General features: G+C 41.6%; 1 protein-coding gene across 1 annotated transcript in view; it reads right to left on the reverse strand.

The window, feature by feature from the left end:
* The window catches only part of Rint1 (RAD50 interactor 1), a 42,313-nt gene extending 25,481 nt beyond the window's left edge, over nt 1-16,832 (reverse strand). The window contains exons 1-4 of the mRNA XM_041668581.1: nt 16,661-16,832; nt 16,204-16,249; nt 12,318-12,502; nt 4,492-4,733 (exon numbers count right to left, since the gene is read on the reverse strand). Of these exons, the coding sequence (XP_041524515.1) occupies nt 4,492-4,733; nt 12,318-12,502; nt 16,204-16,249; nt 16,661-16,702 (515 nt within the window). The 5' untranslated portion in view covers nt 16,703-16,832. The remainder of the gene's footprint in view (nt 1-4,491; nt 4,734-12,317; nt 12,503-16,203; nt 16,250-16,660) is intronic.
* Nucleotides 16,833-23,050: the final 6,218 nt, after the last annotated feature.

Consider the following 23,050-nt stretch of genomic DNA (forward strand, 5'->3'; position numbering starts at 1 on the left):
CTGTGAGTCTCTGACCTCACTTCCTCTTCCTCCCAGCATTTTGTTCTGTTTACTCCACCCACAGGGCCAAGCAGTTTCTTTATTGGCCAGTGACCTTCCTCCATCATTTCCCCTTTTTCGGTTTAAACAAAAAAAAGGCTTTAACTTTAACATAGCAAAATTACATATAAAAAAACAGTTATCAAGTAAAAGTTACAATAATCTTTATCATAACTAAGGAAAACTATAACTAACTATTCTTAACTCCATCAAAGACTCCAGAAAGATACAATACTACCTAAGCAAACAAGAAAAAAGCAACTTTTAAAACTCTAGAAATGACAGAGACATCTCGCTACCTGGACAGTCACCCAAAGTTCCTCTGTACCGTTGGGGCATCCATCTTCAGCCTTCAGGCCCATGCTATCCAGCAGACATTTCCATAAAGCAGGAAAATTCAAAGTCAGTTCAGTCACTATCTGTTGTGTCCTGCAGAATGTCTCGCAGACTCTTTCATGAATCAGGAACCCCGAAAGATCATCTCACCTTAGGCAAGTTCAATAGTCCCCTCTCTGCGGGTTCTCTGTGTTCAGTTTATGCAATAGTCCAGGCAAGAGCAGTTTCTTGCCCAAATAGCTATCAAACTCCATAACGAGCCTCTTCGATGCCCATCTTCCTCTTGAAGTAGATTGGTGCTGCCAGGAGCAGAGTTTCATTGTCATGAAAAGTCCTAAGTTATTAAAATAATTTAAATGCCATATTCTGCAGCCTTTGAGAGATATGAAGAATGCCTATCTGAAATATATCTCTATATGTCTAGAAAATCTAACTAACATGACTACAAGCTTTACTATTATCGATGATTATCCATTAACAACCTATATTTCTTAATTATACAGTACATATTTAAATGAACTACACAATCACAATACCTTAATCAAAATCAGAAACATATATATATATATAACAAAATTGACCTTAAATCTCTATCAATAAAGCAAAATCTATACTAATGTAAATTATTCATATCTATATCATATCCCCCTTTAAATGTAAAAGGACGTTTATAAACCATATTTGGGAATATGGGCGCAGTTTTTTCTCTCCAAACTGCTTCCTGCTGAATGGGGGCGTCGTTAATTAGGTCTTTCATGGTATAACCTGTGTGCTAGTTTCATCTCAGTTGGCAGTTGAGCAAAGCAATTTTCTGAAGGTGTTCACACCAACCCTTCAGGAGGGCGTGGTCCATCATACCAAATCGGAATAGAAGAAATGAACAGCGTCTCATCCTCTGTGAAAACAAAATAAGAAACTCCTTTCCAAAGTATCATGTCCTTAGATCCAAATTTCAAATTCAAGGCATCAAAATATCTATGTTGGATTAGTTCAGCAGCATTTATAAATAAATATCTTTTAGCAGCTGTTGCTCCTTCCTCAGCATTTAAATAATTTAAAGAGAGCATAATAGCATACAGTATCAAAATTCTCTGTGTATTTTCCATCTTTGTGCAGCTTTGTTTTAACCTCTATTTTGTTTATTTTTACTTTTAACTCTTTGCTTTTTGAGACAGGTTCTCTGTATCTTTGACCTGAAGTAACTCTGTAGACCAGGCTGTCTTTGAACTCTCAGAGATCCGCCTGTCTCTGCCTCCCAGGCATTGGGATTAAAGGTGTACACTACTACACCTTGAACTCACAGAGATCTGTTTGTCTCTGCCTTCTAGGCACTGGGATTAAAGGCGTGTGCTACCACACATAACAATTCTCTTCCTTTTTTTTTTTTGTTTTTTACTTTAAGAACTTCAACTTTTAGTCTGCATATATTTTTAACACACTTCAAACCATTTAGAAATTTTCTTTGTCTTTGAATCTCTCTTTACTGTATATCTCTCTTTTTCTGACCACACGAGTCTTCAATTTACCAAGCAATATCAGTAGGATTAAAGGCGTGGCTTTGCCAGCTGGATCCAGCCCATACCTTAGCTTTTCAGCCTCATGGCTGAGGTACTGGCTGTAGCCAGCAAGCGAGCTTCAGCAGCCTGTGCTTGCAAACCGCACAAACCGCCTGCGTAAAAGAGTCAGAGTTTGTCCTAGCAGGACAGCCCAGAAAGCCGGCATTTTTAAACGGCGCAGCTTTTTTTCTGCTACGGCTGAAAACCGAAAAGCATGTGTTCAGCTTTTCGTCAACACCATTTAAGTGTTTCGTGGTAGGACCTCTTAATGAGCTGCAGGGTTTTGCAGCCAAAGCTGAGTCAGGAAGCTTCTCTTAGATGAGAGAAGCTTGCTTGCCTCTAGCAAGCAGAGTGCCACAAATGCTTTAAAGCCAGAGTTCACGCTGGCAGCACAGCCCCAAGAAGCTGCGCTTGAAAATGACACAGCGTTTTTTCTGCTGCTGTTGCCGAATCAGGAAATCTCTCTACAGCACGCCATCAACAAACAGCAAAAATCTGTGTTAAACTCTCTCTCTCCCTTATTTTTAAGCCTTCTCAGGTTTTTTAGGTGGGTTTAGTCCATCATGTGGGGCGCCATAATGAAGTAATAAGAGCAGGCGGCTGGGGTGCTGGGAACGCAGCCCCGCCGCCACCCTTATTACTTCATAGGTAGACAGGAGAAAGGATAGGCATGGCAGGCAGGCAGAGAGAATAAATAAGAGGAGAAATCTGGGAAGAAAAGATCAAGGAATAAAAGAAGAGAGAAGACACCAGGGGCCAGCCACCCAGCCACTCAGCAAGCCACGGAGTAAGAAGTAAAGAAAGGTATATAGAATAGAGAAAGATAAAAGCCCAGAGGCAGACAGGATAATTTTTTAAAAGTTGGATAGACACAAAGCAACCTAAGGCCATAAGAAAGAATAAGCCTCCATGTGTATTTATTCGGGCGCTGGGTAGCAGGCCCCCAAAACAGAAAAGAAAAAAAACCTCAACGACTAGAGCAGATCTCTGTGAGTTTGATGCCAGAAGCCTGGTCTACATAGTAAGTTCCAAGAAGTCAGGATTACATAGTAAGGCTCTGTCTTAAAAATAAAAAGCATCAGGTGGTGGTGGTGCACGCCTTTCAAGCCAGCCCTCGAGAAGCAGAGGTAGATAGATCTCTATGAGTTGGAGGCCAACCTAGTCTACAGGCACAAAAGCTACACAGAGAAACCTGTCTCAAAAAAACAATAATAATAATAAAAATAAAATAAACGAAGACAACCAATGTACAATTTGGAAGGGGTAGAGACCATACCGTGAAGCAGAATAATCTCCCCATTTAGGCAGAAACGTTGCTCTGACCAGAGAGAATCAACTTGTGGTGTTCACAAAACAGATGTGAACTTTATTTCTCTTTTTATCAAAATAACTTTCTTATTTTTCCCTATTCATAGGTATTTCACTCTATTATTCATCTAATAATAGTGCATTGTTTGGGGGTGGGTATTTGTCTGTTTGTTTTTAGGCAAGGTCTGGCCATGAAGCCCTAAGCTGCTCTTGAAGTGAACTTGCTATCCTTCTGTCTTGGCCTCCCCAAAACTAAAATGTCATGTTTGAACCATCACATTGGCCAAATTATGTAGTTATTTTTGCTTGCTGTTGTTCTGGAAATCAGGTCTCAGTAAGTATCCTAAGTTTTTTGGAAGTCACTATGTAAACAAAGCTGACCCAAAACATGCAGCAATCTTCCTGCTTCAGTCCCAAGTTGGGGATTATATGTTAGGCTCACAGTTCTTTTTTAAGCATTTATTTATGTATTCATTTGCTCATTCATTTATTCATTCCTTTCCTTATTATTTTGGTTTTTCAAGACAGGATTGATTGATTGATTGATTGATTGATTGATTTGATTGATTGATAGTTTTGGTTTTTCAAGACAGGATTTGTGTAGCCCTCGCTGTCCTGAAACTCACACTATGGACCAGGCTGGCCTCGAATTTACAGAGATCTGCCTGCCTCTGCCTCCTAAGTGTTGGAATTAAAGGTATAAAATACCACTACACAGCCAATTATTTATTTATTCATATTTTATGTTTACAAGTGCTTTGCCTGCATGTATATTATGTGCACCATATGCATACAGTGATAAGAAAAGAAAGAAAAGAAATAGTAGTTTTGATCATGTGTTCAAAACACAATTGCTTGAGCCTTAAATTTTTTTTTTTAACTTTTTAATTTTTTTAGTTTTTCAAGGCAGGGTTTCTCTGTGTAGTCTTGGCTGTCCTAGAACTCATTCTGTAGACCAGACAGGAACTCACAGAGATCCACCTGCCTCACTTCCCAAGCACAGGGGTTAAAGGCGTGCGCAGCCTTAAATTTTTAACTTATTTAGAGTACTTTCTTTCAAACACAAATTAAGCTCCCTGAAAAGTTTATATTTATTCACAACAGAGCAGACTACTCATTACCATAATGCCATTTTCCTAACAACTAGTAAAAATTATTATCTTTAATTAACTCGATTATTTAACAGCATACACACACTCTCTGAGACAGAAGCTCAAAGGAAGCAATAATTATGAGAATAATGCCCACCTACCTTAGCTCTTCGATCTGGGAAACCCACTTAAGGTACGTGAGATGCTGCTCGATCTCTTCTATCTGGCTGATCATGGCACTGAGGTCGTCCATCCAGGGCTGTGCAGTCAGCAAATGGCTGGTGATGGAGCTGAAGAGAGGAGTTTCCTGCTCCAGAAACTGACTAAGAACGTGTCTGGATACTTCTGCATCTTTTAAAGCACTTTGAATTCTTTTAGGGATTTCTGACGAAATTGCAAGTACCTAACAACACACAAAAATATTAGCAATGAGGTAAAATTTTGTTAGTCTTTTCCAAAATCATGTTCCAAAAGAACTGAAAGTATTAAAACTTTCAAGCTAGCTGGGCACAGTGGTATAAATCTCTAATCTCAACACTCAAAAGGTAGGTGCAGGAGAACCTTGTCAGTTTAAGGCTGTGTGTGAGTTTCAGGCTAGCCACAGTTATGTAATGAGAGTTTGTCTTAAAAACAAAACATAAAAACCCTTTAAACAAAAGGTTTGGTTAGGTGTGCTGGCACACACCTTCTGTCCCAGCACTTGGGAGGTAGAAGTTGAACAATCAGGAATTCAAGGTCAGCCTGGGCTATTTATTGAGTTCTAGGCCACCCTAGCCTACATAAGACTATATCAAAAGAGGACTGGAGAGATGGCTCAGTGGTTAAGAGCACTGGCTGCTCTTCCAGAGGTCCTGAGTTCAGTTCCCAGCAACCACATAGTGGCTCACAACCATCTGTAATAAGATCTCATACCATCTTCTGACCTGCAGGTATAAATGCAAGCAGAACTCTGTACACATAATAAATTAATCTTCAAAAGGAAAAAAAAAAAAACCTCTGAAAAAAGGCCAGGGCCGGATGGTTTCAGTGCAGAAGTCTACCAGAACTTCAAAGAATAGCTAATACCTATACTCCTCAAAGTGTTCCACATAATAGAAATAGAACGAACATTAACAAACTCTTTTTATGAGGCTATAGTTACACTGATACTAAAACCACAAAAAGACTCAACCAAGAAAGACAATTACAGACCAATCTCACTCATGAACATAGATGCAAAAATACTCAATAAAATACTGGCAAACCGAATCAAAAAACACATCAAAAAAAAAAATCATCCACCATGATCAAGTTGGCTTTATCCCACAGATGCAGAGATGGTTCAACATACGAAAATCTATCAATGTAATCTACCATATAAACAAACTGAAAGAAGAAAAACACATGGTCATCTCATTAGAAATGGAAAAGCATTTGACAAAATCCAACACCCCTTCATGATAAAGATCTTGGAGAGATCAGGAATACAAGGAATATATCTAAACATAATAAAAGCAACATACAGCAAGCCGACAGCCACCATCAAATTAAATGGTGAGAAACTCAAAGCGATTCCACTAGAATTAGGAACAAGGCAAGGCTGTCCACTCTCTCCATATCCATTCAATATAGTTCTTGAAGTTCTGGCTAGTGCAATAAGACAACAAAAGAGATCAAGAGGATTCAAATTGGAAAGGGAGAAGTCAAATTTTGGCTATTTTTAGATGATATGATAGTATACATAAGTGACCCCCAAAAACTTTACCAGGGAACTTCTACAGCTGATAAATACCCTCAGTAAAACCATCCTGGGTGAGGTAACCCAGACAGACCCAGAAAGATGAACATGGATACTAGCTGTAAAGCAAAGGATAACGAGCCTATAGTTCATGACCCTAGAGAAGCTAAGTAACAAGGTGAACCCTAAGAAAAACATATATAGATTCCCCCCTGGGAAGGCAAAATAGATAGACAAGATCTCCTGACAAAATTGGGAGAATGGGTGTGCGGGGAGAAGGGAGGGTGGAAGAGAAGAAGGGAAGAAAGGGAGGGGAAGAGAACTTGAGGGAACGGTATAGTAGAGGAGAGAAAAAAAGAGATATTTTGAGTGAGGGAGCTATTATGGGAATAGCAAGAAACCTGGCTGTAGAGAAATTTCCAGGAATCCACAAGGATGACCCCAGCAAAGACCCTAAGCAATAATGGAGAGGGTACCTGATGTGGGAGTGTCATATCAATCTGTTGATTTCATTGGTTAAGCAATAAAAAGAAACTGCTTGGCTGGCCCTCATAGGTTAAAACATAGGTGGGAGGAGTAAACAGAACAGAATGCTGGGAGGAAGAGGAAGTGAGCTCAGACTCGACAGCTCTCCTCTCGGGAGCAGACGCCTCAGAGAGATGCCATGCTCCGCTCTCCCAGGCACACGCGATGAAGCTCCGACCCAGGATGGACGTAGGCTAGAACCTCCTTGGTAAGCCACCTTGTGGGCTACACAGATGATCAGAAATGGGCTAGTCCAGGTGCGAGAGTTAGCCAAGAAGAGGCTAGATAGAAATGGGCCAAGCAGTGATTAAATGAATACAGTTTGTGTGTTGTTATTTCGGGCATAAGCTAGCCAGGCGGCCGGGGTGCTGAGGACGCAGCCCCGCCGCTCCTACTACTACAGGTACCCAAACTGACCTGTAGTCAGATTGATGACTATCTTAAATGTCACCATAGAACCTTCATCAATCAACTGATAGAAACAGAGGCAGAGACCTGCAGCAGAGCACTGGGCTGAGCTCCCAAAGTTCAGTTGAAGAGTGGGAGGAGTAAGAATATGAGCAAAGAGGTCAAGGCCATGATGGGGACACCCACTGAAAGTCTACCTGAGCTAATGGGAGCTCACCAACTCCAGCCAGACAGGGAAGGAACCAGCATAGGAATAAACTAGATCCAGTTGTATGGCTGGAGCAGACTGCAGGGTCACTGGCAAGGGCACTAGGATTTATCCCTACTGCTTGTACTGTTTTTTTGCGAACCTATTCTCTTTGGATGGATACCTTGCTCAGCCTAAATATAGTAGGGAGGGCCTTGGACCTTCCTCAAAGCAATGTTCCCTACTCTCTCTGAGGATTGGATGGGGATGTGGGGGGACTAAGGTGAAGGGAATGGGAGGAGGGAGGGAGTGGGAACGGAGATTGGTATGTAAACTGAAAAAAGATAGTGTGTTTAAAAAAAAATAAAAGAAAGAAAAAGAAAAAGGGCTGGAAAGGTAAAAACCAGGCACAGCCCTGTGTCTGTAATCCTCACTCTAGGAGCACAGAGACAGGTAGAACTCTGCTCCAGACCATCTAGCTGAATCAGTAAAGGGACCCTACCTCAAAAAAATGTGGACAGTGATAGAGATAGACACTTGACACTGACCTGACATTTGCACACTCATGGAAACATATGCCATATACACACATACACACACACACAACCACACACACACACATACATACACACACACACACAAAAAAAATAACAAGGCTCAATTTCTTTATCCTATAGCAATCAACCCAAAGTGTAAATGCTATATACAGAGACCTCCCAACACACGGCTCCCATGCAAGTATCTGGAACACTTTGAAAGCATACAGCCAGAGATTTCTTGATTCACTAAGATATTTTCCTTCATAAAATAAATGAAGTTGTGATCCAAGCTATATTCATAACACAGTTGGGGATATGTCTCATCAAGTAGAGTACCTACCTAGTATGCGTAAGACTGGGTTAAATTCTCAGTACCACAGAGGGAAAAATCTTTTAAACTACGCAAGGTAGCACATACCTCCAACCTCAACACTTGGGAGAACGAGGCAGGAGGATCAGGAGTTCTATGTCAGTCTCAGCTACATAGGAGTATGAGGCCAGCCTGAGTTACATAAAGCCCTGTCTCACAGCAAACAAACAAAAAACCCAAAATACAGCTGGGTCCCTGTATTTTGCAGAAGCCTTGGATGAGACTTACTGATTTGATAAAAAGATATTTAGGTAACGTCTTTAGAAATGAAATTTATTAAGGGATATTTTTATAGGGGTCAGAAGAGATGGCTCAGTAGTTAATTGTATATATTTCTCCTCCAGAGAACACAAGTTCTTTGCCCAGAACCCACAATGGACTGAAGCCTCTGGCTATGGGGGCACCTGCACTTATGCATATAACCCAACCCCAATCACGTAATTAAAATAAACAGGTTTTATTTATTTATTTATTTTTTTGCCGTGATGAAACATTTTTATTTTTGGTATGCCATTTAAACATTAACTTTTTTTTGGGGGGGGGGGGAATGGAGTGGGAGGAGGGGGAGGGAAATGGGAGGCGGGGAGGAGGCGGAAATTTTTTCAAAAAAAAAATAAATAATAAAAAGAAGCTACACCTATAAAGTTTAAAAAAATAAACAGTTTTAAAATGTTTTTTATCATATATGAGAAACATAAATCAATATTAGACATCAAAAAGCAAGGTTTGATGACTAATATTTTATTTTATTTTGAGATAGTCTCATATCTACCAGGCTAGCCTTGAATTTCTGGGCATTCTCCTTCCATCTTATGTGTTCTGGGATTACAGGTCAAAACCATGTGACCAAACCCATACTACACAGAATTTCATAGCATTTCAACTTAATCAGCCCTGATTAGCACACTCAACCCAGCACTATACTAGCAATAGAACAAAGATACAACATCTGCCCTTAAGTATGAAAGAGACACATAATCATACAAAAAAGTGAAGTTAGTGCAATAAAACAAAGTGGGCGTGGCTTCACCCTTAGCCCCAGCACTTGGGAGTTAAAGGCAGATGGAATCTTGTGAGTTCCAGGTTAGCCAGTGCTAGAGCGATGCCTTGTTAACAACACACCAGGAGCTTGTAGAAACACTAATGTAGCACTCCTGAAACCTGAGCATGCACAAAAGTCGCCTAGAGATCTTATTCTAAATGAAAGACTCTAACTCAAAGTAAGAAGAGAGAACAGCCTGGACAGGAGGGAAAGACCAGATCACAGCTAACGGGAGAACATACTGTACAACAGTAACAGTCCACTAGATGTTTTAAATAAAGGAAATTCACAGTGTAGAAAGCAGGAATAGGAAAGTAACAAGGGAACTCAGATGACTGGAGGTTGTATATTAACCGAGGGAGGGGAAGCATCAGACTGCTAGGCTACAGACCTGAGCTGGTTGGGTTTTTGTCAAATTGACACAAGATAGAGTCACTGAAAAGATGGAACTTCTGCTGAGAAAATGCTTCCAAACCATTGGCTTTTAGGGTGGTCTGTGGGCATGATCTTGATTAATGACTGATGTGGAAGATCACAGCACACTAAAGGTAGTGCCACCCCTGGTCAGGTGGTCCTTAGTTATAGAAAAAACAAGCTGAGCAAGCCATGAAAAGCAAGCCAATAAGCATTGTTTTCCCATGGTCTCTGTACTAGTTCCTGTCTTGAGTTCTTGCTTTGACTTCCCTCAGTGATAGACCATGACATGGAAGTGTAAGCCAAAAATATCTCTTTCTTCCACAAGTTGCTTTTTTTTTGGCCACTGTGTTTTATCACAGAACTAAAAATCGAGACCTGAGTGATAAACAGAGGGCCGTGCTATCAGTCACAGATGAGAGACAGAGGAGAACAGTTTCAGGGTTAGCAATAGACTTCAGCAAAAATATCTGTGGTAATCAAACTTGATCACAAGGTAAAAGAGTTAACAGCAAACTAGAAAATGGAGATTGATAATAAAGACTTTTTAAAAACCCTGAGCCAAATGAATGAATAAATGCCTACTAAAAAATGAAGGGAATAGTTTTCTTTTTGGTTTTTGGCTTTTTTTTGGGGGGGGGGATAGGAAGACCTATGTTTATCTACTGAAAAGACAGGACTGGTAGTGAAGCAAAGGATCGAATTCTAAGAGCAAGTTAAGACCACCGGTTGCCAAGGTGCTAGGGAAAAGCTAGGGTGTAAGGCTGCATTAGTATTAGCTCCTGCTGGAAGGCTTATGCAGGGCAGGTACAATATCATTGACAGAAGAAATGAGGTAAGGAGAGAACCAGGATCAGAGAATATATGCAAAGTACAATGATATATATGTATGAAAATGTCATAATGAAACCTATTTATACACTGTGGTGGTGTGAGTAGGTGTGCCCCCCCCCCCCAGAATCATGTCTGAATGCTTAGCCCATAGGGAGTGGCATTATTAGGAGGAAGTATGTCACCGTCGGGGTGCGTTCTGAGGTCTTAGATGCTCAAGCTACACATAGTTGCTTCTACTACCTGCAGATCAAGATGGAGAACTCTCAGCTCCTCCAGCACCATGTCTGCAGGCAAGCCACCATGTCCCGTCATGATGAAAATGAACTACCTCTGAAACTGTAAGCCAGACCCAATTAAATGCTTTCCTTTATAAGAGTTACCATGGTCATGGTGTCTCTTCATAGCAATAGAAACCCTAAAAAGGCATACATTAAGAACATTAATGATATATTTTTAAAGACCAGAGGTAGCAGCTAGTAGTAAGGTTGATCACCCAAGTGTGATTTCTGCAACCCATGAAAAGGTTCCATGGTTTCTGCATCAGTTCCTGTCTCCAGGGTCCTGACTTGAGTTCCTGCTTGGGAGAGTGCTTGCCTAGTATGCATGAAGCCCTGAGTTTGATCCCTGGGAACACAACATGGTGGTGCGTGTTGAAAATCCTAGTACTCCAGAAGTGGAAGGAGGAAGGTCAAAAGTTCAAGGCCATTCTCTGCTACACAACTTATTAAATGCTCACCTAGAATCCTTTAGTGGTAAACAAAAAATTAGTTTACCTCTGAAAGGTAAAAATGATAACAAATAAAGTGTTAAATTAATACATGGAAGGGGTTTCAATTTTCTATTAGAGAAAACGATATGGCAGAACAGCCACATAGGGTAGTCTCTTCGGGAAAATTCAGAAGGATGATGAGGTAGCAACAAAATCTGTAAGGTAAAGCTGAAGACAGTCATGGAAGCAGGCCACAAATTGGGCCATCCTTGAATGACTCAGCAGAACTCCGAAGGAATGGAAAAGCTGACCAGACCACACATAAAGATTAGTAGTAGCTGTGATAGGAAAGCAAGAAACTGTGGAAGCCTAACTCAGTTCACGGCGCTGGAAGAAAATAAAGCCACGCCACACCCACATATCCAGAGTTTGCTTAACCTAACTAATTTCTTATATTATAGAATCTTTCCTCTTTGACAGAGTACTACAACTATGAAGACTTACTTATCTAGCTTAAGATTATTTTCATTGGGTTTTTAAAAATAAAGTACTATGTCCATAGTAAAATGAAACCTCAATAATACATAAATGCATGAGGAAAATCACCTTTCAACAAACACTCACAAACAAACATTGTTAAAAATTCTCTTTCAGTTTTTTGTTTTGTTATTTTTCGTGGAATCCAAAATGATCTATAATCATTACATAGCTGAGGTTGGCCTTGAACTCCTGATACACTTGCCTCCTCTCTCTAAGTGCTGAGGTTATCGTGTGCTGCCAACACACCCAGCAACCACCGTACATTACACATGCTTCCTTCTTCTATGTGCATTTATAAAAACTTGGAATGATACTGTTTAACCATTTTTGTACATTCTGAATTATTAACCTGTTCTAGAAGGTATAAAATGAAAATGATATAAATTGTTAGCTAACATTCTGTTTTCAAAAATACAAATCAGTAGGAACTCTTTTACTTCATTTTTTTTTTTTTTTTTTTGAGACAGGGTTTCTCTGTGGTTTTTTTTTTTTTTTTGGAGCCTGTCCTGGAACTAGCTCTTGTAGACCAGGCTGGTTTACTTCATTTATAAAATTTGTAGCAGAAGACATTAAAGCCTATCAGTTAAATTGTTCTCCATCACGATCTACATCTTCAAATGCATGATATGCAGCACGCATAACACTGTTACATTCTGTTTCAATGAATACAGTTACTATAACTTCACTGAGATTAATACTTACCTGTTCTTGTAACTTCATTTTATTTTCTGTCATCTGTTCTATGAGTTTGCCAAGTTTCTTTAAAGATTTCAGGTCACTTCCCACTTCCTTTTCTATGAATGCAGACACATTCAGGGGAAGCTCATCGTTATCTCTACCTTGCATGGGTTTTTCGCTTCCAACAAGAGCTGCAATGTTCATGTCACCTACAGAAAGGAAAAGCAACTACTCATATCACTGTGTTACAGGAATTACAAAAGCATAAGCTGCATCAGCTCTTTCAAAAAAATTGTTATGGGTGTGTGTGTGTGTGTGTGTGTGTGTGTGCGCGCGCATATTTTGGTTTAGAGCTTTCGTTTTGAGATAGGGTCTCTGTAGCCCGGCAGGCCTTAAACTCTCTATACAGCTAGAAATGAATGTCTGATCCTCCTGACTCCACATTCCAAGTCTTTGCTGAAATTATAGGTACCCCACTACACAGTATTATGCAGTTCTGGGTACTGAACCTAGAGAGCTGAGCGTGCTAAGCAAGCACTCTATCATATCTAAATGAAGATATGCCCAAATGAAAAATGTGTATGAGATACTGTTCAAATATTTATGTATAGAGTAACAGAATATACCAGACCAAGGCTAGCACTCCGGGGGCTGAAGGAGAACAAATACAAATTCAAGGCCAGGTTGAACTATATAGTAAACTCTGTCTCAAACCCCTACAAAAAAAAAATAACTTGATGTCCTAAGTTTGATGCCCAGAATGTACATGGTAGAAGACAGCTAACTCTCACAAGCTGTCCTCTGATCACCACACAACACCATAGCACACACGTGCCTATGTACACACACACACTAAATAAAATGCAATAAAAAATTTTATTTATACAAAAGGAGGATCAGATCATTTGCAGCAAATGAGAAGCAAGAAACCACTGATAGGAGAAATAAAACAAGGCTAAGTCTTAACTTCCAAACTATAAATAAGTAATAATGTATGCCCCAATCTATAAAGGTTGAAAATGAGACTAAAATCATATTTCCTGGCTTTTAATTCAAAACTATTTTTATTCTCTTATCCATATATGAACAGCTATTTTTTCTGTATCTCAACTTTAATATTTGACATATGTTAGCCACAATAATAACTAATACATTAAAATATAATTATGTGTGGCTAGGGATGCGATTCAGTTGGTAAAATGATACCGAATGTGATGGCACCCGCCTGTAATGGAGTACTGGAGAAGTGGGGGGAGGAAGATGGGAAGTTCAGAGGCATCCGCAGCGACATAGCAAGTTTAAAACCAGCCTGGGATACATAAGACACATGCAACTGCAATCATGTCCTGACTGCTTAATATCTTCTTAAGAACTTTTCATAAATATAACAAATGAGTTGTACGGAGTATATTTGACAGAACTAGGTTTCTGTTTCCTGGGTGGTCAATTTAACCTTCACTTTAAACAACAAAAATTACAACCATATTTAAATATGGCATACTATATTCTTAAGCATATCTCCTTCAAAATTATAAATAAGGATTTTTTTATTATTTATTTATGTTTATTTGCTTTTGAGAAAGCTCTCGGATATCCCGAGCTGGTCTCAAATTTGCTTATCTAGTCAAGGATGACTTTGACTTTCAATTTCTAATCCTAGCATCCTCTTGGGTGCTAGGATTACCGGCATGCACCATACTTGGTTTTATTTTGGTTTCTTAAGGTAGGATCTATGGGCTGCAGAATAACTATTGTTGCTTTTACAGAAGACCAGGGTTTGATTCCCAGCACCCACACGACAGCTTAGAACCATCTTAACTTCAGTTCCCAGGGATCTGAAGTCCTCTTCTGGCTTCTTCTGGCACCAGAGAAGCATATGGTGCACAGACATACATGCAAGCAAGACACCATAAAAATTAAAAATAAATCAATTTAAATTTTAAAAAGGAGTCTAGGCTTAATTATACTTCACAAATCTAAAAAATAAAGATCTAAAAACAAAAAGATAGGCTCTAAATCTGTGACCTAGACTGGTCTCCAAATCATGGCAATCCTCCTGCCTCAGTCTCCTAAGAAAAGGAATTTGAGACATCAGCCAGCACACCTGGCTCCTTTTATTTCTTATAAAGAGCGTTCAGCATTGCACAGCAGATGATTGAGTCACTGGCTACACAACAAAGTCCTTAATGCAATAATTTGTACCTGACATTCTAAAATGACGGATCAGTTATGTCAAGGCATCTGAGTGGGATTTTTCAAGACAGGGTTTCTCTGTGTAGCAGTTCTGGCTGTCCTGGAATTCACTTCTTAGATCAGGATGGTCTCAAACTCCACCTGCCTCTACTTCCTGAGTGCTGGAATTAAAGCAGTGTGCTACCACTGCCCGGCAGCTTTCAGAGATTTTATTTTCATGTATACAGGTGTTTTGACTTCATGTATGACTGTGTACCACATTCGTCCAATGAACACAGAGGCCAGACACGGGCCAGAAGCAGGCATTGGATCCCCTAGAACTATAGTTATAAGTAGTTGTTAGCCACCCTGTGGGTGCTGGGAATGGAACCCAGCTGGAAGAGCGGTGAATTCTCTTAACAACTAAGCCCATTTTCTGTTTGTTTGTTTGTTTGTTTGTTTGTGTGGTGGTGCCTAAGTTCAAATCCACGGCTGCCAAAGTGCTAGGCAAGAATTCTGCCACTGTAATAAATACTTCCCAGACAATTTCTGCTTTTTTAAAAGGGTTTGTTCATTTAACTGATGTACACATAGGTTTGCTTCCTGAGCCCTACAAGGTGAGAACAGGGGATTTAAACTCCTGAAACTAAAGACTAAGCTGCCACCTGCATTCTGGGAACTGAACAAGATACTCTGTAAAAGCAGCAAGCACTCTGAAGCAACAAGCCATCTTTCCAGATCCAAGAAAAAGGGGGAGGGGGCTTAACAGTAGCCAATAGCAAGGTCAGAACTTCCTCCTAGGACACGGTGACATGGGCACCCTCAGTCTGCTTGTCAAGTCATTGAACTGAACTCTTAGCACACTAAAAAAGCTATTGCATGCCGGGCGGTGGTGGCGCACGCCTTTAATCCCAGCACTCGGGAGGCAGAGGCAGGCGGATCTCTGTGAGTTCGAGACCAGCCTGGTCTACAAGAGCTAGTTCCAGGACAGGCTCCAAAACCACAGAGAAACCCTGTCTCGAAAAACCAAAAAAAAAAAAAAAAAAAAAAAAAAAAAAAAAAGCTATTGCATGCTCTTTTGCTTCCTCTTAAAAAAAAAAAAAAGGAAAAAAGGTCCTGAAGAGATTGGGAATATGACACCTGGGAAACAGAGGCATGAGGAACAAAACCAGTCCCTAAGAGTACTGGATTTCTAATAACTTGCTATGCTTATCTCATTAAAGTAAAAGGATAAATATCCACATCTCTGACACGTTTCCTTGCCCTAACAGGAAATGAGCTATCAGATCTTTTCCTTATCCCCTATCCGGACCAAGATTTAGGACCTAAGTTGTGTTCTACCTGAAGTAAATTTTAATTACAAATTTACTGAAAGTAAAAGTATAATTAAGCAATTATCTAACCTCTTTCTTGAGCCCAGCAACAGTGACCCACATCACTCCCTCCAAATACCTGATATCAGGCTGCTGTGTCATTAAAATGACAGGCCCCAGTAAAGTCATACTTGACAGGACACTAGGTAGGAGTCTCAAGAGTGCTCTCTCTATATCTTACAATCTTTAAGAGACAAAAGTCCATGTGCAAAGATAACTAGTATTTATTACTATTAACACATTGTACAGAAGAAAATACTTCATTTAAAAGATAACAGGCTAAGAAACCTCTTTTGCAGAGCCTGAAAGAGTTTGCTGGGAAGGACAGCCAGGCAAAAAGAACTAAGGGTTTGAAGCCTGCTTACTTTTCTCCTCTGTGTTCTTCATTTCGTCACCGCTTTCGGGGCAGCACTGGCAGAAAAACAGGTGTGGCGAACAAGTTAGATTCAAGTGGAGTGCACACAGGGCTCCAAAAGGTCACCTACTGGAGAAGAGGTCCTAAGCGCGTATCCCAGGGGTACTTCTGACCACCTCCCTGATGCCACCACTGCCACCTTCCCAGAAATCTGGACCACCTCGCCAGGCTCCCAACTACCCTGCCAGGACACTGAGTCCACCTTCCCGCCAACTCTCAAAACTGTCATCTTCCTGGAACACTCCACTGTGACTACTTCCCCGGGGGAGCCCCTTACTGCCTCGGACCGTGGGAACCATCTTCACAGGCTCCCAGGTTAACTTAGCGGGGATAATCCCCCTAGGGAGGTCTGTGCCACCTCACAGGGTCACCAGTGTCCCTTCCCCGGGTTTCCAGGGACACCTCACCGGGGCTGCCGACACCCTGCCTATCTCGCCAACTGGAAGCATCCTGCCTCCGCGCGAGTCCTCGATTCCATTCGCCGCCAGCCTGGCTTACAGAGTCCGGTAAGGGCACCCACGGACGGGCAAAACAACCACATCAGCCTCCAGGGAGGCCAGACCGAGCGCCACCTCGGCTTCCTTTCGCCGTCTCTCTGGTTCCGTTCTCTCGGCTAGAGAGACCTATCTGCGTCGCCGCAGTCTGTTCCGTGGTGCCACCTCCTGGTTGACTGTCACATCGACAGCTCATGGAACCCGGTGGCCCTACTACTTCCCAGCCCTGCAGAGGAAAGCATCCTCGCTGTGACAGAGCTCCCTCCACTTCTATGGAATTAATAAAAACAGAATTCAGCCCTCACTTGGTGACCCACACTTGTAATCCCACCATTTGGGAGGTAAGGAAGGCATGAGGATCAGAAGTTCAAAGTCAGCTCCAGCTACTGAGTTCAAAGATGCCCTTAAGTACATGAGATAATGGAACTTGAAAATAGTTCTCCTTCCATGCCATAGATTTTATGTGAATCTGTAAGTTTATTATAAATATCTAGACAATATCCTGATGTTCTGAAAATGAGAGTGAGCATGGTGGCCATAAGAGGCAAAGTAGGTTACTTGGTTTGGCATATATTTACCAATGAATGCCAGTATCTCGATATTTATTTAATATTGGTCAAATTGCATAGAGATGACCCTCTTATTTTCCAACTAGAGAGTCATTCTGGGAGCCAGATAGAAGAAAAGCACTCAAAAATCTAACATGCACTTTGCCTAGCAGAGGCCCCTAAGCCTCTACCATTTCCCAAGGAGGAGGAGCTGGAGTTACTTAGAAGCAACAGCAGAGAATCTGGAAATCTGACAACCTCATTAGCAAATCCTGAAAGGCAATCCCTTTGAGATCAAAACAAATGGGGATCCAACAGGAGAAAATCTTTTTTTTTTTTTTGAGACAAGGTTTCTCTGTAGCTTTTGGTTCCTATCCTGGAACTAGCTCTTGTAGACCAGGCTGGCCTCGAACTCACAGAGATCCGCCTGCCTCTGCCTTCCAAGTGCTGGGATTAAAGGCGTGCACCACCACCGCCCAGCTCCAACAGGAGAAAATCTTTAGAGAAAACAGAAACTACTCAATGAGAAGAAAACTCACTGGTGCAGACATATAAGCAGACAAACACCTTTACACATAAAATGTAAGTAGACATAGAGCCAGGAGAGGTGGCAGGGGTGATGGTGCACATCTTTAGCCCAGCACTCAGAATGCGGAGGCAGGTGAATCTCTGTGTGTTCCACAGAGCCACATAATGAGACTATGTCTTAATAGAAAAAATAAATAAATATTAGGGTCTAAAGTGATGGTTTTAGCAATTCAGAGTACCAGCTGCTCTTCCAGAGAACCAAGATTCACTTCCTAATACTGAGAATTCAAGAACAATCGCAGTGGGTTTTTGATCCTACTGCACGTACTGGCTTTGTGGGAGCCTAGGCAGTTTGGATGCTCACCTTACTAAACCTGGATAGAGGTGGGCGGTCCTTGGGCTTCCCACAGGTCAGGGAACCCTGATTGCTCTTCAAGCAGATGAGGGAGGGAGACTTGATCGGGGGAGGGGGAGGGAAATGGGAAGCGGTTGCGGGGACGAGGCAGAAATCCTTAATAAATAAATAAATTAAAAAATAAAAAAAAGATTCACTTCCTAGCACACCCAGCAGCTGACAACCGGCTGTAACTCCAATTTCAGGGGAATAATTTCTGGACTCCAGGTAGGAGGAACACACTTGATATACTGACAAAACAATCAGTTGTTTTAAAAAGTAAAAATAATAAAATAAATTTTAAAAAATCAAAAATTAAAATAAAGCTGGGCAATGGTGGCACATGCCTTTAATCCCAGTACTTGGGAGTTAGAGGTATTCAGATCTCTGTGAGTTTGAGCCCAACCTAGTCTACACAGTGATTTTAGGATGGCCGAGGTTACACAGAAAAACTCTGTCTTGAAAAGGCAAAAAATAAAATAAAATAAAGAGTCTGGGCTAAATTATGCCACATAGTTGTATTTGAATCTGCTGATGTAGGGTCATTATTAATTTACCACAGCCCAAGAGTATGTGATTGTACAAGAATTAGTGAAATGAGCCAGGCATGGTGCCACAAGCCTATAAATACAGTACTTGGGGGGCTGAGGGAGGAGGATCTTGAATTTGGGTCCAGCCTAAGCTATATGAGAGACCCTGGCCCCAGCAGATCTGGAGCCATAGCACAATCCCTGAGCACCCTGACTCTGAACCCAGAGCCAGGGAAAGAAACACACCAAGGATATGGAACCTGAGTCAGCAAAAGAAACGCCTTATCCCCAAACCCAGAACTGGAGCAAAACACCCTGACCCTGAAACCAAAGAAACAACACTTGCTCCCTAGAATCAGAACCAGTTAAAGAAATATGCCCTGACCCTAAAATTAGAGCCAAAAGGCTAAAAAGGACCAGTGGAAGAAACAGTTTGTCCCTGAAATCAGAGCCATCTCTGCCCCTGACCAACTGAAACACAAATCCCAACTAAGCCTTGAGCAGGGAAGTAGCTCCCTCTGGTGTAGAGGTGTGACCTCCCCCTGACCTTAGCAGGAAGCAGTCTCCTTCAGCCAAGCAGGCACAACTGCCTCTGACCTTCCCCTGACCTTAACCCATGGGGAGGGTTAATGGGTACCACAACACACCACTGAGAGAGACCAGTCAGGAACAGGAAACACCTCACCCCCGCTACACACACACACACACACACACACACACACACACACACACAGGGAGGGGCCTATCAGAAGCGAGTAAACAACTCCAGGAGTCCTCTGCAATTCCCCTAGACCTAAGGCAGCCAATCAACTCAGTCCGGATACCCCTAGTCAGAGCTTGAGTCAATCACCAATGTGTAGCTATGTAGTTTTGAAATCCCCCAAGGCCTTCACATCTTGCCTGGCCACTATAAAAACTGCCTCTCCACACTACTCAGGGCCTCCTGGTAGTGGTGGTGGTGCTGCTGCTGCTTTGGATGGAGAGAGAGGCCCCAGTTAACTCGTATTAAAAGACTCTGCTTTTGTGTTGGATTCAGTCTCGTGGTGATATGTTGGGTATCTGGACTTTGGCATAACAGTACACTGAGCACCTATCTCAAAAAAAAGTGAATGAATAAATGAATGAAACAAGGACAAAGGAAAGAATTTAGGTAGGTAACTGAGATGCATAATAGAGGAAGGCAATACAAAACCCACATGTCTAAGCTAATTATATATGGCTGTGGTCATTGAATGAGAATGACCCCCCACAGGCTCATATGTTCGAACACTTGGTCCCCAGTACATAGAACTGTTTGGGAAGAAGCAGGAGGTGTGGCCTTATTGGAGGAGGCATGTCAAAGGAAGCTAGCTTTGAGGTTTTAGAAGCCACACCATTCCTGATGTTCTCCACCTCAAACTTGTGGATCCAGATGTAAGTGCTCAGCTATTGCTCATATCTGCCTGCCGCCATACTCCCCATGAAGGTCATCATCATGTACTCATCCTATGAAACTGTAAGCCCAATAAACTCTTTTTTTCTACAGGTTGCCTTGGAGATGGTGTCTCGTTATAGCAGTAGGAAAACAATTAAGACAATGATTCAATTAGTTGAATTTTCACATTAAATCCAAGTTTTAAGAAGTCTTGAGTTGGAGAGATGCTGTGGGACAATCTGTGGAACAATCTTTGTACATTGTAAATAGGTATTGCTCTTATTGTTAATAAAAAGCTGACTGACCAATAGTTAGGCAGGATTTTCAGGGCAGAGAGAATGCTGGGAAGAAGGAAGGTAGAGTCAGAGGAGTCGCCAGCAAGATGGAAAGGGAGCAGGATATGCAGGAGAGGTAAAAGTCAAGAGCCTCGGGGCAGCACCTTAATTAATTTAAGTTGTAAGAGCAAGGTAGTAATAAGCCAGAGCTATCAATCAAGCATTTATAATTAATAATAAGTCTTTGAATGGTTATTTGGGAAGCAGCTGGCTGAACAGAGCTGATCATGGTCCCCATGAAAAACTCCACCTCCAGGGTTTCGTCAATACAATGTTCACTGTGCAAGCATGAGTTCAGATCTTAGTACTCGTGTAAAAAGTTAGACACAGCAGGTACCTGTAATACAAGCATTAGAAAGACAGCTTAAGAGCCTTAAGCTCTCTGGCCAATCAGTCTAGTCAAATAGATGAGCTCCAGGGTCATCGAAAAGCTTTCTCAAAAAGTAAGGTAAAGGGATGATCAAGATGGCTCAAAAGGAGAAGGCACTTGCCAAGCAAGCCTGACAACTTGACTTCTATTCCCAGAAACCATGTAAAGGTAGAAGGAGAGAACCAACCTCTACAGAATTGACCTCTGACCTCCACATGTAGGCATGCACACACATACACACATGTCATAAACACACAATGGTAAAAATAAGTAAGTTGGAAAGCAATAAAGGAAAACACCCAATATGGGCCTTCTGTCTCCTTGAACTTAAAAGTGAACAAAATCTTAGTGACTTTCTTGTGATAAAACCAGCTTAAGGGAGAAAGGGTTAAAGATGGCTGACAGTTCAAGGATAGAGTCCATTATGGAAGGGAAGCTAAGAACCCTGGTCACCTCACACCCACAAGTGGAAACAGACAGCAATGAAAGGGTCATCAGAACTCCCAAGAAGGGGGCGGTGGTGGTGCACATCTTTAATCCCAGCACTTGGGAGGCAGAGGCAGGCGGATCTCTGTGAGTTCGAGGCCAGCCTGGTCTACAAGAGCGAGTTTCAGGACAGGCTCCAAAACTACAGAGAAACCCTGTCTGGAAAAACAAACAAACAAACAAACAAAAAAAACAGAACTCCCAAGAAGGTCATGACCCACAGGTTGAGAGCCTCTGATTTACATGGTCCAGAATTCCAGCCAGAGAATGATGCTATTCATAGTATGTGGGTCTTTCCATTTCAATTAAATCAACCAGGATAATTCTACATAGGCATGGCCAGGAGCCTGTCTCCCAGGTAATTTTAGATTATGTCAAATTGACAAATAAGACAATCATCACATATGTGAACATAAACACAGAGATACAACAAACACAACACATGTCTAAGAGAAATACAAAGATTTGAAATACCATTTTTATTTGAGACAGGCTCTCACCTAACCCATGTTGATCTGGGATTCCTTACACAGCCCCAAAGGACCATAACCTTCTAGTCCTTCTTCCCCCATCAACTTTGTGCTGGGATAACAAGCTTGTGACACTCCATGTTTTAGTTAGGGTTTCTGTGACTATGAAGAGACACCATGACCACAGCAACTCTTATAAAGTATAACATTTAATTGGGGTAGCTCACATACAGTTCAGATAGTCAGTCTATTATCCATCATGGTGGGACATGATGGCATACAGACAGACATGGTGCTGGAGAAGTAACTGAGAATTTCCTACACCTGGCAGGCAACAGGAAGTAGTCTGAGACACTGGGTAGAATTTTGAACATATGTGAGACCCCAAAGTCCACCCTCCACAGTTACACACTTCCTCCAACAAGGTCACAACCACTCAAAGCCACACCTCCTAATAGTGCCACTCCATTTGAGAGCCATTTTCTTTCAAACCACCACACTCTTACATATCTTGATTTATTTTATTATTTTTTCCCTGTGTTGAAGTCTGGGTGAAAAATTACATCTGAAATGTTATAGGGTGTTTTGATTTGATCAGTTTGCTACTTGAAGCGCATAAGAATAAAAATACATTTTATTTTTATTGACCCCAAAGCATAAACCAGCAATGATGGGGTTTCTCTGGCAGTCCGACTAGGGAATTCTCAAATGTAAGAAGTGTCAAAACCAGACTGAAGCAGCAGATTGCCCTGAGTTCCAGGCCTACCTGAATTACAGAGTAAGAATCCTGTCTCAAAGAGGGATTGTGAGAGAATGGTATTCTTAGATATTGTTATGTTTGTAAGTATCAAGTTGTAGAAGAGAAAATAATTCTTTTTTCATTGTTGTTCGCTGAGTGATGGGATGCAACAAGAAAGAGTCATAATGTCTGAACATGACCAAAACACAACACAAGCATCGAATTGATAGGAAACTCATTCAATTAATATGCGCTCTTACCTATAATAAAAGGCGAAAGAAGCTTTCACTCAAGCGCAATTAACAACTAAAAATGCAGTCTCTGGTTTTTTTAAGTCCTAAATAAGCTCAGAGCCCTTTGCCTGTGGCGAGAGACTTCCCAGGCACCGGTGGGCGGAGCGTCCTCCTGGGACCGCGGGTGGGTGAGGCGGGCTCCGCCCCAGGGCGTGGTCTGCGCAGCGCTGCGCCGCACGTGTGCGAGCCCGGCGGC

This window comes from Microtus oregoni, unplaced genomic scaffold, assembly GCF_018167655.1.
Source record: "Microtus oregoni isolate MIOR12 unplaced genomic scaffold, Mior012 000018F_ref0000195, whole genome shotgun sequence".
NCBI lineage: Eukaryota > Metazoa > Chordata > Mammalia > Rodentia > Cricetidae > Microtus > Microtus oregoni.